Raw genomic sequence first — 14,138 nt, forward strand, 5'->3', positions numbered from 1 at the left:
TATTTTAGGGTAATAATGCCCAAAATTACATGATGCGTTATGATCTAGCATTCACCCCTCCTCTTTTCCTCATGCACACAAACTATTCTACCTTCCTCAAATAGACCACTGATTCTCATACCTGTATTATTTTGCATAAGATGTTTTCTCTGTTTAGAATACGCTTGTTTTCCTTCTTTACTTGAGGAAAGCCTATGCAGCCTCTCATACTTGGGTTATATATCAGCTCTTTTTCTGGAATTTTCCCTGACTTTACTTTGGAAGCTGCAAGTCTGGTTTAGGTACCCCTGGAGTGCAGGGACTGTCATTTTAGTATCTCTGTACTCTCAGGCCCTAGCAGAGGTCCTCGCCATAGTAGGTGTATGGTCACGATTGAATAAATATGCTTCTAGTAGTCTGGTGACTATATAGGCAGGTATGTGTGTGTATGCATGTATATATTCATATATATGTAGGTGTATGCTTGTATATATGTATATATACACTTATATGTCAGATATAAATAAATCTAAATGGTAGAATTAATAATATCCAGTTAAATGTTAGCAACTGGACTACTCCCATATGATAAAGACAAAGCATTTTTACTTAATGGCAAATGAGGCAAAATACCTTACATACCTTGAACAGCAAAGCTCTATGGTAGAAGATTCCTTTTTTGACATGTCCAATCGGTATAACATTGCATTTAAGTTGAAATTTCAGTTCACTTATGTGAAGTTCCCAGCTGAAATCAGGTAGTTTCTCTTTTGGAATCTTACCACCCATTTTTTCTGCCACATACCTGTGTCAATTACATTGAGATCAAATCAGTCAATTTTAATAACTCACTTAGGATGCTTTGAGTGTAATTACATGTAAATATATATGTAAAAATGACATTTGCTGTGATTTTTATTGTGCTTTATTTTTGAGAAAGTACTAACCATAAATAGGTTAGCATGCTTACTGTATGCAAGCCATCATATATAAACGGAAATTCTAGCAATTTCATTCAATTTGAAGGAGAAAATGAGCGCTAATTTTTCCCAATACTTATCACAAGATAAAATCAATATAACACTAAATATCAATGCAGTTTTAAAATTTTATCTTAGTCTTGAAAAGTATTTTTAAATATTTTAATCTGAAATCCAAGGAAGGAGTTGAAGTAACATACCGTTCTTCTTTCAAGGAATTTAAACTCAGAGACAAGACAAACACAGAAAATTTTCCCATTAGATTTACAAACATTTTCAAGTTTTATATTTTTATTTTTTCTTTAAAAATTTATTTTAATTTAGAGAAAGACATGGTATGACTTAACACTGAAGTCAGGAGCAAGGAAGAAGAGGAAGAGGCAAAAAGAAAATAAAGTCACAGATCTGTGGGCAAGGCAGGATAAACGTGGTATACTTTGCTTGTGGATTTCTCCTAATATTAGGCTCTCACTGAAGAAGTCAGTAAACACACCTGCTATACCCTTTGTCTATGAAGACCACTACATTCTTGGAGTAAAGGCAGAATTGCAATTTTAGTTTTTAATTTGTATTTATAAAGAGAGATGAGAGTCTCACTATGTTGCCCAGGCTGGTCTCAAACTCCTGGCTTCAATAAATCTTCCCGTCTTGGCCTCCCAAAGCACTGGGATTACAAGCATGTGCTAGTGTGCCTGGCCCAAATTACGAATTTTAAAGAAATTCCTCTTGCTGCCTGAGAAACCAAGCAAAGAAGAACAATGATTTAAAAAAAGAAAAAAAAGAGAGAGAGAGAAAGAGTTGGGGAGAAAGCTGTTGAACTGACTGCAGTTCCACCAAGCCAGGGGTACTCTACTGAATGCCAAGGACCAGAGCCATGGGGACATATCTCTGCCTCTCTCTGTATCTTGGTGTGGGCTCAGGTTAAAAAAAGACAATTATTTGAGAATGATGAAAAGTGTTACTGATAGGAACAAAGCATGAAGAGATTTGACAAACGTTCACATAAGCGAAGACAGAGTTCCGCTTGAGCCATCACTTCTCAAGGACATCAGGAATACTTCAGCAGCCAAAAATGTTCTCTTCCAGTTCTGGCTGACAAAAAGTCAGTGATCTGGCAGCTGTGTTACTTGCAGTTGTCACATCCAGGTTTCATGATAGCAACTCACTGCTATTTGGAGGAGATGCAAGCTCCCATGGAGACCGCAGCTGTTGCACAAGCCAGCAGCTTACCTACTGAGTGGTGTCAGTCACGAAGCCTGTCCTCACTTCTGGTGATTCCTAACCCCTTACAGCTACCAAGTCCAATTCCAGCCTTTACCTGGTGTAATTAAACACTCTAATGAAGAAGACAACTTCACTGGCTTATACAGAGCCCTGAGCCTGCCTAAGCAGCCATTGTTTAGAATGCTCACGCCCCACTTAGAGTAACGTGAAACACGAAATATCAGAAACGGATCAGAAAAAGAGACATTGGACATTTGTATTAGAAAATTTATCAGTTTACAAATAATTCACAGTAGGATTCCTTTAACTTATGAACACCCCATCCACCTAAGGGATGATTTAATTTTCAAACTTTTGATTCATTCATAACTTCTGCAGGATCACATTGAAAGATGCTTTTCATGGTCTAGCTGAAGAAAATAACAGGCATTTTTCTTGAAGCAATTTCCAGCTCCTATCTCTGATTCTAAGTGAACATATGACCTAAATAGAAATTGAGGACTTTTCCAATTCATTGTGTTTCTGTGTCAGAGTCAGAGTGCTGTAAGCTTCAATTTTATTTATGGCGTATTTGTCTAAAACATGGCTAAAATGTATATGACACTAAAATTTTTTCAGAAATTAAAAACACATATATACATAGACAACTTACTTTGCAAGATCCTTAATCTGTTCCTTAATATTGGTTATGGGCAGTATTGATTTGGTCACCTCATACACATACATAGAGAAATCAGGGTCAGAGGGAGGACACCATTCTTTGTCAGAGCTTCCTTCACCAACAAATTTTGGTACCGCCATAACCTCTTCCTCCTCTTTCACTTTTTCCTCTTCTTTTTTTCCTCTGCTTTTCCTTTGAAAGTAAACAAGGGCAATCAAAATGACATCTTCTGCTAAACAAATGAACAAACAAATGCTCTTGCATTTCTGAGAAGAGCATCACAGAAAAAAGGTACAGTGAACCCTTGAGCAACACGAGATTGAACTGTGTGGATCCACTTATATGTGGATTTTTTTCAGTAAATACAGTTGGCCCTTCTTATCCGTGGGTTCTGCATTCCACAACCAAATGTGACTGAAAATACAGTATTTGTGCTATGTAAAACCCACAGATACAGACAGCTGACTTTTCATATATGTGGGTTCCACAGAGCTGACTGTGGGTCTAGAGTATGCATGGATTTTGGTATCTATAGGGCTTCATGAAACCAATTCCCCATAGATACTGAGGAATGACTGTATTTTATACATACATAAAGTTTTCAAATTTTCATTCTCAATGACAATTGGAGAATTTTACAGTCTATATTAGGCAAGACAAACTAATTTTCAAGAGAACATTGTGTGATTGATGTATATTATGAAAATCATATATTGGTCTTCTGCACAATTGCCTAGCAAGGTGTCTGGCACATAGTAGTAGGTATGTAATACATATTTATTGAATTGGAAACAATTGGGTTGCCTTCTCAGAGAGTCTAAGCCAGCTACATCATCTCTTACTTCAGTTAAGACCTTCTGCAGGAATAATTTGGATTGCTATTTTTAAGAAAAATTATTCAAAACAAGGAAATAAAGCAAAAAAAAAAAACCTTACAGAATAAGAATGGCATGTAATCTCCATGACGTACAAGAACAAAGACTCATCCAAGGTTTATCTAGAGAAATGTACTTAGTTTAGTACTTAATAAAAATGAAATTTTAATTAAAAGTTTTGGCCTTAGAGAATTACTAGTTAGCATGTATATTTTAACATGTAGAGATGCAAATAATTCCTGTCCAATGAAAAAGATACTCTCAAAGGTTACAGTTTATTGTCCTATAGGATGTTAATCAATTTGGCATGTAACTCAGCAATCTTTTTCTAATATTCCTTAGTTAAATTGGATGGAAATACCTTCCACCTCAACAGTTCTTTGAACCAGTATGAACATCTTACTGGTTCCCTCTCTAATTAATGAGTCAAACAAAAACAATAGCATGGGTTCTTATTCCAGGTAATGTGGAGTAAGCATACTTCACCCTGTCTGTCCCATTGAATACAGTCACAAAAGCTGGACAGGATGCATGCAACAGCTATTTGAGGACTCTGAAAAGTAAATAGCAACAGGAAGAGCAGAGAATAAAATTTGAATTGATATTCTACTGATGATGGTTTATCCTTCTGTTGAATTCCACAATTCCCCATGCTGAAATAAACTTAGCCCAGCAACTGGAAGTGAACATCAGCACAGACAGAGAAGCTCAAGAAGATGCCCTCTTGAGAGGAAGAAAAAGAATAAAGGAAAGCCCCAGTTTTAATTTTTGTTCTTCTATTTTTCTTCATTCTTGTGCATTCTAAGCCCACAAGGAATCCTCTGACAGTGGTGGCACTGGTGGCACTAGGATCCTATAAGAGCCTAAAATTGCTTTATACTACCTCAGACCTTCTGCTATTTGGCTGTAGATATGGGTGCAGTCATGGCAAGAGTGCAGTAGATCAAGACAAATAAAGTTTTCTGGCTGGAGGACCTAAAGGGAAGCCCCCAAAGAATCAGGAAAGGCAAGGAAGATTATGGAAAAGAAGGAGCTCAGAAAAGCAACCCCATAAAATTATTTATAAATTCCTAGGCTTATCCTGAGCTGTGCATACATGGCTTGACCCTCAACAGCACATACATAGACTGTGAAAACTGAACTACTGGATAGACTGCCATCCAAGTCCCAAAGTGGATACTGGTTGCCATACATGCAGAACCAATCCAAATAGCACTGCAAAGACTTTGAAAATTCAGCTGACATAGGAATGACAATCCACAGAAGCCTGGTTGGAATTGGAAGCCTGAACTCAACTTAGTCAATTGCCTGCTAAAACACACCCAAAAGGAATATTCTTAGAATGTAAATACAGCCCACAAATAAGACCCATAGGACTTATAACTTATTATAATATAAAATTACTCATTATAGGAAGAACCAAGAAAATCTCAACTCATATAGGAAAAGACAATCAATAGACACCATTGCCTAGATGACACAGATGTTGATTACACAAAGACTTTAAAAATGCTTCAAGAAGTAAGATCAAATACTCTTGAAATGAATAGAAGTTTAAAAATCTTAGAATAAATAGAAGACATAAATATATAATTTTGGAACTGAGAAATACGTAATTAAAAGTTTAAAAGAACATAACTCCCTAAATGGGTTTAACAGCATAATGAAGATAAAAGAGGAACTAGCCAATGAACTTGAAGATAGAACAATAAAAATCATCCAATCTGAACAACACAGAGAACAAAATTGTTGTTGTTGTTATTGTTTGTTTGTTTGTTTTTGAGACAGGGTTTCACTTGTTGCCCAGGCTGGGGTGCACTGGCTGCCACCACTTCTCACTGTAGCCTCAAACTTCCACTGCTCAAGTGATCCTCCCACCTCAGCCTCCTGAGTAGCTGGGAGTACAGGTGTGTGCCACCATGCTCAGCTAATTTTATTTTTTATTTTTTTGTAAAGACAAGGTCTCACTATGTTGCCCAGGCTTGTCTCCAACTCCTGAGCTCAAGCGAAACTCCTGCCTTGGCCTCCCAAAATGCTGTGATTACAGGTTTGAGCCACAGTGCCTGGATAGAAAACAAAAGATTGAAAAAAACAATTGACAGACGCTCAGGGACCTGTGGTACAATTAAAAAGGTCTAAGATTGGTGTCATCAAAGTCCCAGACAGAGAAGAGAAAGGGTACAGTATAGAAAAAACACATTGAATAAAGAAGGAAAGGCTGAGATGGCTCCCTCAATTTGGTTGAAAACATAAATCCACACAGTCAGGAATTTCAGTGAATGCCAATAAGGTAAACCCAAAGAAATCTATTCTCAGATACATCAAAATCAAACTCTTGAAAACGAAACACAAAGCAGATGACATGACTGTCTATGTAGAAACTCCCAAGGAATTCTCAAAAAAAAAAAAAAAACTACTATAAATGAGTTCATCAAAGGGTCAGGATATAAGATCAACACACAAAAACCAATTGTGTTTCACATAGCAAGTAACAAGGAACATGTGCAAATCAAAACTAAAACCAAAAAACTGTTTGAAGCATTTACAATTGCTCCAAATAAAATACTTACAGATAAACTTTGCAAAACATGTTGAATTCCTACATGATCTGTGTGCTGGATATTAAAAATGCTAAGAAAAGCAATCAAAGAAGACTTAGATAAATGATGAGACGTACTGTGTTCATGGATTTGAAGATGTAACTATTAAAGATGTCAGTTCTCCCCCAGAATGATTTCTGGTTTTAATGCAATTCCTATCAATATCCCAGCGGTTTTTTCTAGACATATAATAGAAAATCTTATTCTAGAATTTATATGAAAAGGCACGGATTTTAAGATAGCTACATCAATCTTGACAAAGAAAAATAGAGTGGGAAGAATCACTGTACTTGATAGTAAGGCTTACTATATAGCTACAGTAATTCAGACAGAGTGGTACTAGTAGAGGGATAGACATATGGATGGATGTAACAGAACTGAGGACCCAGAAATAGAAACCAAAAAAAATATGCTCAACTGACTTTTGACAAAGGTGCAAAAGCAATTCAATGGAAGAAGGATGGTCTTTTTAACAAATGGTACTGGGGCAATTCGACTTGAGGGTCCACGTGGTGATGAAACTATTTATTATCTTAACTGTGCTAGTAGAGGCATAAACCTACACATGTGATAAAAGTGTATAAAACTAAATACACACACGTAGAAGAAAAATAAACTTGAATAAAATGATTGGATTGTATCAATGTCAATATCCTAGTTATGATATTGTTCTATAGTTTTCAAAATTGTATAATTAGGGTACATGGAATTGCTCTATATTACTTCTTGTAACAGCATGTTATTACCTCACAAACATTTCAGTTAAAAACTTCCTTGGCCTTACTTTTGTCATCTATTTCTAGGCTGTATTCTGTTCATTGATGTGTCAATCCCTTCACCAATACCACATGATCTTGGTTAATGTAGCTTTATAGTAAGTCTTAACATCAGGTAGGGATTAATTCAACTTTATTGTCCTTTTTCAAAATTATTTTGGCTATCAGTTTATTTACCTTTCCATAAAAGTTTTAGAATCTGCTTGTTTATATCTACAAAAAATCCTGCTAGAATTTTGATGGAATTGCATCAAATCTATAGAGCAACTGGGGAAAAATCGACATTTTTACTATTTCGCATTTTCCAATATTTGAGCATGGTATGTCTCTTCGTTTAGTGATTCCTTGATTTCTTTTGTAAGTGTTTTTATAGTTTCAATATGCAAGTCTTGGATATGTTTTCTTTCACTTTCATTTTTATTTCATATTTCATTTCTTAAAGCTATTTAAAATATTTACAAAATGTTTGGTTTTCAATTGTTCATTGCTAGCATATAGAAACATGATTGATTTTTGTATGTTGACTGTATTGACCTTATATCCTGACATATTACTGAACTCATCTATTAGTTCCAAGAGTTTTTTTTAACGTGGATTTCTTAAGGATTTTCTATTTAGACAATCATGTTGTCTGCAAATAGAGATAGGTTTTTTTTTTCTCCCACACTTTCCAATCTGTTTAACTTTTAAAAATTGCCTTATTGCAATGTCTAGGAATTCCAATACAATGTTGAACAGGGGTGGCCAAAACAGATGATATTTTGTCTTGTTCATGATCTTTGCAGTCTTTTACCATTAAGTATGATGTGATCTGTAGATTATTTTGTAGATGGCTTTTATCAAGTTGAGGCAATTCCCTTTTATTCCTTTTTTCAACAGTTTTATTTTTATTTTTATCATGTCAATGTCATAAGTAGATGTTGAATTTTGCCAAATGCTTTTTCCATGTCAGTTAATATAAGTTGATTTTTCTCTTTATACTGCTAATATGATGGATTACATTGATTGACAAGCATGACACAGGCTTGCATTCCTAGGATAAAGCCCTCAAGTTGCTCAGATAAATTATTCTTTGTATATACCGCTGAATTTGATTTGCTAGTATTTCATACAGGATTTAGGGATCTGTGTTAATGAGGAATATTGATCTGTAATTTTCTTGTAATGTCCTTGTCTGGTACTGGCATTAGAGTAACCTAATGCAAATAGATTGGCATTAGATTCTCGTGAGTTGAGAAGTGTCCTCTATTTTCCTATTTTCTGAAAAAAATTGTGTAGAATTGATGTTATTTCTTTAAATGTTTGGTGAAATTTGCCAATGAAACTATCTGGATCAAGAGATTTCTTTTTTGAAAAAAATTTTAATCAATTAAATTTATTTAATAGTTACAGGGCTGTTGTCTTTTTCATCTTTGGTTAGTTTGGGTAGTTTGTAGTTTTTGATAAATAATTGGTCCATTCATTGCATCTAAGTTGCTGAACTAAGTTGCTTGTAGCATTTCTTTATTATCCTTTATTGTGTGTAGTAATAATTCCTTCTTTCATTCCTGGTTTTGGCAATTTGTGTCCTCTCTCTTTGATTAATTGTCATCTTTGCAGAAGTTTACCCAAGTTATTGAACTTTTTAAAGAAACAGATTTTTATTTCATTGATTTACTCTATTGTTTCTGTTTTAAATTTCATTGATTTCTGACCTTTATTATTTCCTTCTTTCTGTTTGTGTTGGCAGTGTTTTGCTCTCCTTTTTCTAGTTTCTTGAGGTAGAAGCTCAGATTATTGATTTGAGACCTCTTTTTGTTTCTAACGTAAGCATTTAGTACAATAGATTTTCCTCTCAACACTCCTTAATGTGTGCCCCACAAATTTTGATATGCTTTATTTTAATTTTCTTTCAGTCCTATGTTCTTAATTTTTTTTGAGATGTCCTTTTATGTCCCATGGATTATTGAGAAGTGCATCATTCAATTTTCACTTGTTTAGAGATTTTCTTGTTGTATTTCTGTTATTAATTTCTAATCTGATTTATCATGATTGTTGTACATATTATGTATAATTTCAAGTATTTTAAATTTCCTGAGGTTTTTATTATGGCTCAGGGTATTTGTGAGTTTTCACGTGCACTTTTAATAAAACATGTATTCTGCTGTTATTGTTGGAGTGTTCTACATATGTCAATGAGATCTTGTTGGTTGCTGCTGTTGCTCAAATGTTCTGTATCCTTGCAAATTTTCCGCCTAGAAGTTCTACCAGTTGCTGGGGTTTGGGGGCAGTGTTGAAGTCCCAATTATAATTGTGAACTTGTCAAATTCTCCTTTCAGTGCTATCAGGTTTTCTTTGCTTCATTTATTTTGAGGCTTTGTTGTTTGGTTCACACACATTAGATCATTATGTCTTCCTCATAAGTTAATTCATTTGATCACTAATATAATGTCCCTCTTTATTTCTAGTAATTTTCTTTGCTCTGTAGTCTAATTTATAAGATATTTTAAAACCCATTCCTGCTCCATAAAAAGTTAATGTTTACGTGGTATTTTTGTCTATCCTTTTACTTTCAACCTACCTATGTCAAATGAATTTGAAGTTAGTTTCTTTAAACAGCATACAGTCGGATTGTAACTTCTTATCCACTCTGCCAATCTGTCTTTCAATTGGTTTTTATTCCTCTGCTCTTCTTTTCTTGCCTTCTTGTGTATTACTTGAACATTGTTTTTAGGATTCCATCTTGACTTATTTATGGCTTTTTGAGCATAGCTTTTTGTATAGTTATTTTAGTGGTTACAGTAGATATTACAATATACAAATATGGCTTATCACAGTGTACTGGTATCCACATTTTACTGCTTCAAGTAAAGTATGGAAGCCTCACCTCCTTTCAGGTGCCTTTACTTCCTTTACTTTAAAATATCATTGTCTTGAGTATCAGATGTTATACATTTTGTTTCAATCATCAAATGTGACTTATAATACTCATGAGGAAATGGATAGTCTACTGCATGGAGATATATATATATATACTGCATTCCTCTTTCTTCCTGATCCTTCTGGATTCTTTCATCATTTCCTTTCTGTTTGAAGAACATTCTTTAGCCAATCTGTTAGGATAGGCCTGCTAACTGTAAGTTGTTTAGTTTTCCTTTACCTGAGAAGTCCTTTATTTGTCTTCTTCATTGCTGAAGAATGGTTTCACTAGATATTTGTGGTTGATAGTTCTTTTCTTTCAGCACTTGAAAAACATGCCACTTCCACCTGGATTCTATAGTTTCAAATAAGAAAGGCACTGTCACATGAGTTGATGTTTTCCTACAAGAAATGCATAGTTTTTCTTTGGCTGCTTTCAAGAGATTTTTGTCTTTTGATTTCAGAAGTTTAATTATAATAAACTTAGTGTTGTTTTCTTTGGGTTTATCCTATTTAGAATCTTCTTCTCTTCTTTAATCAAACTGTTTATATCTTTCACCAACAGATGATTCAACAGATCATTATCTGTTTGAATACTCTTTCAGTCCTACCCTCTCTCCTCTCCTTCTGGAACTGCAATGATATGAATGTTGGATCTTTTATTATTGTCCCATAAGTTGGATCTTTTATTATTGTCCCATAAGTCCTTGAGGCTTTGTTCATTTTTTTTCCAGTTAATTTTTCTCTTGGTTATATAGGTTGAGTGAATTCTACTGCTCTGTCCTCAAGTTCACTGATTCTATCATCTATCATCTCCATTTTATTATTGTATCCTTCCAGTGAGACTTTTTATTTCTGTTATTATATTTTTCAGTTCTATAATTTCTATTTGTTTCCTTTTTTATAACTGCTATTTTTGTTGTTGAAATTTTCTATTTTTTTCGGTTATTTCAAGAACATTTGTAATGGATTGTTGAAGCACATTCATTATGAATGCTTTAAAATCCAGGTCAGATAATTCCAACATCTGATTTGTCTTCATGTTGGCATTAACTGATTGTCATTTCTCATTGGTATTGTAATTTTCTTGGTTCCTGATATGATAGGTCTTTTGTTGATCATTATCTGGATATGTTGTCTATTATATTGGGAAACTCTGGGTCTATTTATTTATTTTAGTAAGCAGTCTCCCTGGAGTTCTGTATAGAGGTCCTGGACTACTTTTGTAGGCAGTGATTCCAATGACACGTTAATTTTCAGAGACATTCAGTGAGTGTATGTGTTTTTCTGCTTAGTTTAACTAGGCTGCTGGGACTCCCACTGGTCCCTCCTGGTGTTATCTGAAGGAATACGAGGGCTTTCCCCATTCTGGGACTCTCTGTGAAGGATAGGTATTTCAGGGCTGCAAGGACCTAGAGGCTTCCCTAGGCAGGGGCTTGTTGTGGCTGGTTTCCCCCAGCCTGTGTAAGATGGATAAGACCCTTGTGGCAAGATGTCTCCCTATTATCATCCCCTACTCCATGTCTCTTGGTGAGAGAAGGTAGCTTCAATGCCATGGGGACAAAGGAGTGCCCTTTGCCAGGGTACTTATTGTGCTTAGGTCCCTCTTGCAGGTTCCACCCCTGCCCAGTGTTTCTCAGTGGGAGAGGGCGTCTCAGGCTTATTGCGACAAAGCAGATTCCCAGGCTGGCCACACCCTGGGCTGAGCAGGTCTCTTCTGGCCACTCCAGTATCTCTGGGTGGGAGAAGCAAGTGTCAGCCCCTCAGGTACACTTGCTGTGTCTAGGTCCCTCTTGCTACTCCTGCCCAGCTGCCTTGATATCTCTTGGCAGGTCTAGGGGTAGGGGTAGAAGGTCTAAGGGTAGAAGGGGGAAAAGGAAAGTGGTCTCTGGCTGTCAGAAGAGGCATTTGCTTACCCAGACTCCTAGTGTTAGTGGGGCTCCAATCAACCCCCTTGTCATTGGCACTGAGTTTGCCTAGTGTTGTCAAATGACTACTAGTTGCTTTCTGTTGCTAGGCTGGGGGGCCTTCTGTTAGATGAGGGAACATAAGATGCCCTGCTGCTGTGTTTTCTCCCCAGTCATGGGGTCGCCAGCCAGTTCACCTTCTTCTTGCCTCCTTTGGAGTTCTCCTTTGTTTGCCTCTTGCATTATTTCCAGGGTTAATAATTCTATTTAGCAGGGAGGAGCAAAGAAAAACTAGTCTGTGCCAACTTGATCTGCAGGAAGTCATCAAGTGATTTTTGACAAAGGTACAAAGATAATTCAAGAGAGAAAAATGTTGTTTTTCATCAAATGTTCCTGGAACAATTAGACATTCATATGCAAAGTAAATTTCAACATAAGCCTCACATTGTATGTAAAAATTAACTCAAAATTAATGCTAGCCCTAAATAGAAAACCTAAAAGCATTGAATATTTTGAAGAAAACAAAGGAGGAAATCTTCTTGATCTAGGGTTAGCCTATATATGTATGTAAACACTCTATAGATATAAATGTTAATATACGTATTTTTTCAAGGCATTCACCAAGAAGCAGGGAGTTTTTAGACATGACACCAAAAGCATAATCTATAAAAGAAAATTTTGACAAATTTGACTTCATCAAAATTAAAAACTTTTGCTCTGAGAAAGATACTGCTAAGGGAATAAAAAGACAAGGTACAGAGTGGGAGAAAATATTTGCAAGCCACATGGTCAACAGAAGACTCATATATAGGACAAAGAATGCTCAAGACTGAACAGTAAAAAAACAAACAGCTTCTGCACAGCAAAAGAAACTATCAACAGAGTAAACAGGCAACCTACAGAATGGGGAAAAGTATTCACAAACTATGCATCCAACAAAGATCTACAAATATCCAGAATATATACAGAACTTAAACAATTCAACAAGCAAAAAAATGAATGACCCCATTAAAAATGGGCAAAGGACATGAACAGAGACTTCTTAAAAGAAGACATGCATGCGGCCAACAAATATATGAAAAAATCTGCAACGTCACTAATCATTACAGAAATGCAAATCAAAACCATAATGAGAATACCATCTCACACCAGTTAGAATGGCTATTACTAAAAAACTAAAAACTAAAAAATAACAGATGTTGGCAAGGTTGTGGAGAAAAGGGAACATTCATTCACTGTTGGTGGGATTGTAAATTAGTTCAGCCACTGTGGAAACAAGTTTGGAGATTTTGAAGAAATTAAAACAGAGCTATCATTCAACCCAGCCATCCCATTACTGGGTGTACACCCAAAGGAAAATAAATCATTGTACCAAAAAGACACATGTACTCCTATGTTCATTGCAGCACTATTCATGATAGCAAATACATGGCATCTACCTAGATGTCCATCAACAGTAAAAATGTCGTATGTATACACCATAGAATACGATGCAGCCATAAAAAAGAATAAAATCATGTCCTTTCCAGCAGCATGGATGCAGCTGGAGGTCATTATCGTAAGTGAATTAATGCAGGAACAGAAAACCAAATACCACATGTTCTCAGTTATAAGTGGGAGCTAAACATTGCATTACACATGGACATAAAGATTAGAATAACAGACACTAGTGCACTGGGGGCTACTGGGTGGGGGAGGTTGAGAGGTGGGGAAGGGTTGAAAATCTACCTGTTGGTATTGGTCTCACTACCTGGGTGACAGGATCATTCATACACTAAATCTCAGCAACACACAATTTACCCACATAGCAAACCTGCACCTGTACCCTCTGAACCTAAAATTAAAGTTGAGAAAAAGCAAAAACAAAAGCCCAATTTAAAAAATGGACAAAATACTTGAACAGATACTTCACCAAAGAGGATATAAAGATGGCAAATAAGGACACGAAAAAATGAGAACCTAATGTTAACAGCATTAGCTATTAGGGAAATGCAAATTAAGATCATGATGAGATACCACTATTTACATATTAGAATAGATAAATAAATACTAACAATCCCAAGTGCCAGCAAGGATGTAGAGCACCTGGAGCTCTCATACATTGCTGGTGAGAAAGCAAAATGCTATTGCTATTCTGGAAAAGTTTGCTAGTATCTTATAAAGTTAAACATACAGTTACCATATAACCCAGAAATCCCACTCCCAGGTATTTACCTTAACAGAAATTAAAACTGGCTG

General features: G+C 35.7%; 1 protein-coding gene across 3 annotated transcripts in view; it reads right to left on the minus strand.

The window, feature by feature from the left end:
* Nucleotides 1-14,138, minus strand: part of ARMC3 (armadillo repeat containing 3) — a 111,927-nt gene that overhangs the window by 4,890 nt on the left and 92,899 nt on the right. For all 3 annotated transcript variants that reach the window (XM_030818466.1, XM_030818463.1, XM_030818464.1), the window contains 2 exons: nt 2,836-3,036; nt 622-784 (listed from right to left, as the gene is read on the minus strand). In XM_030818466.1, coding sequence (XP_030674326.1) covers nt 622-784; nt 2,836-3,036 — 364 coding nt within the window. The remainder of the gene's footprint in view (nt 1-621; nt 785-2,835; nt 3,037-14,138) is intronic.

This window comes from Nomascus leucogenys, chromosome 9 (assembly GCF_006542625.1).
Source record: "Nomascus leucogenys isolate Asia chromosome 9, Asia_NLE_v1, whole genome shotgun sequence".
NCBI classification, from domain to species: Eukaryota; Metazoa; Chordata; class Mammalia; order Primates; family Hylobatidae; genus Nomascus; species Nomascus leucogenys.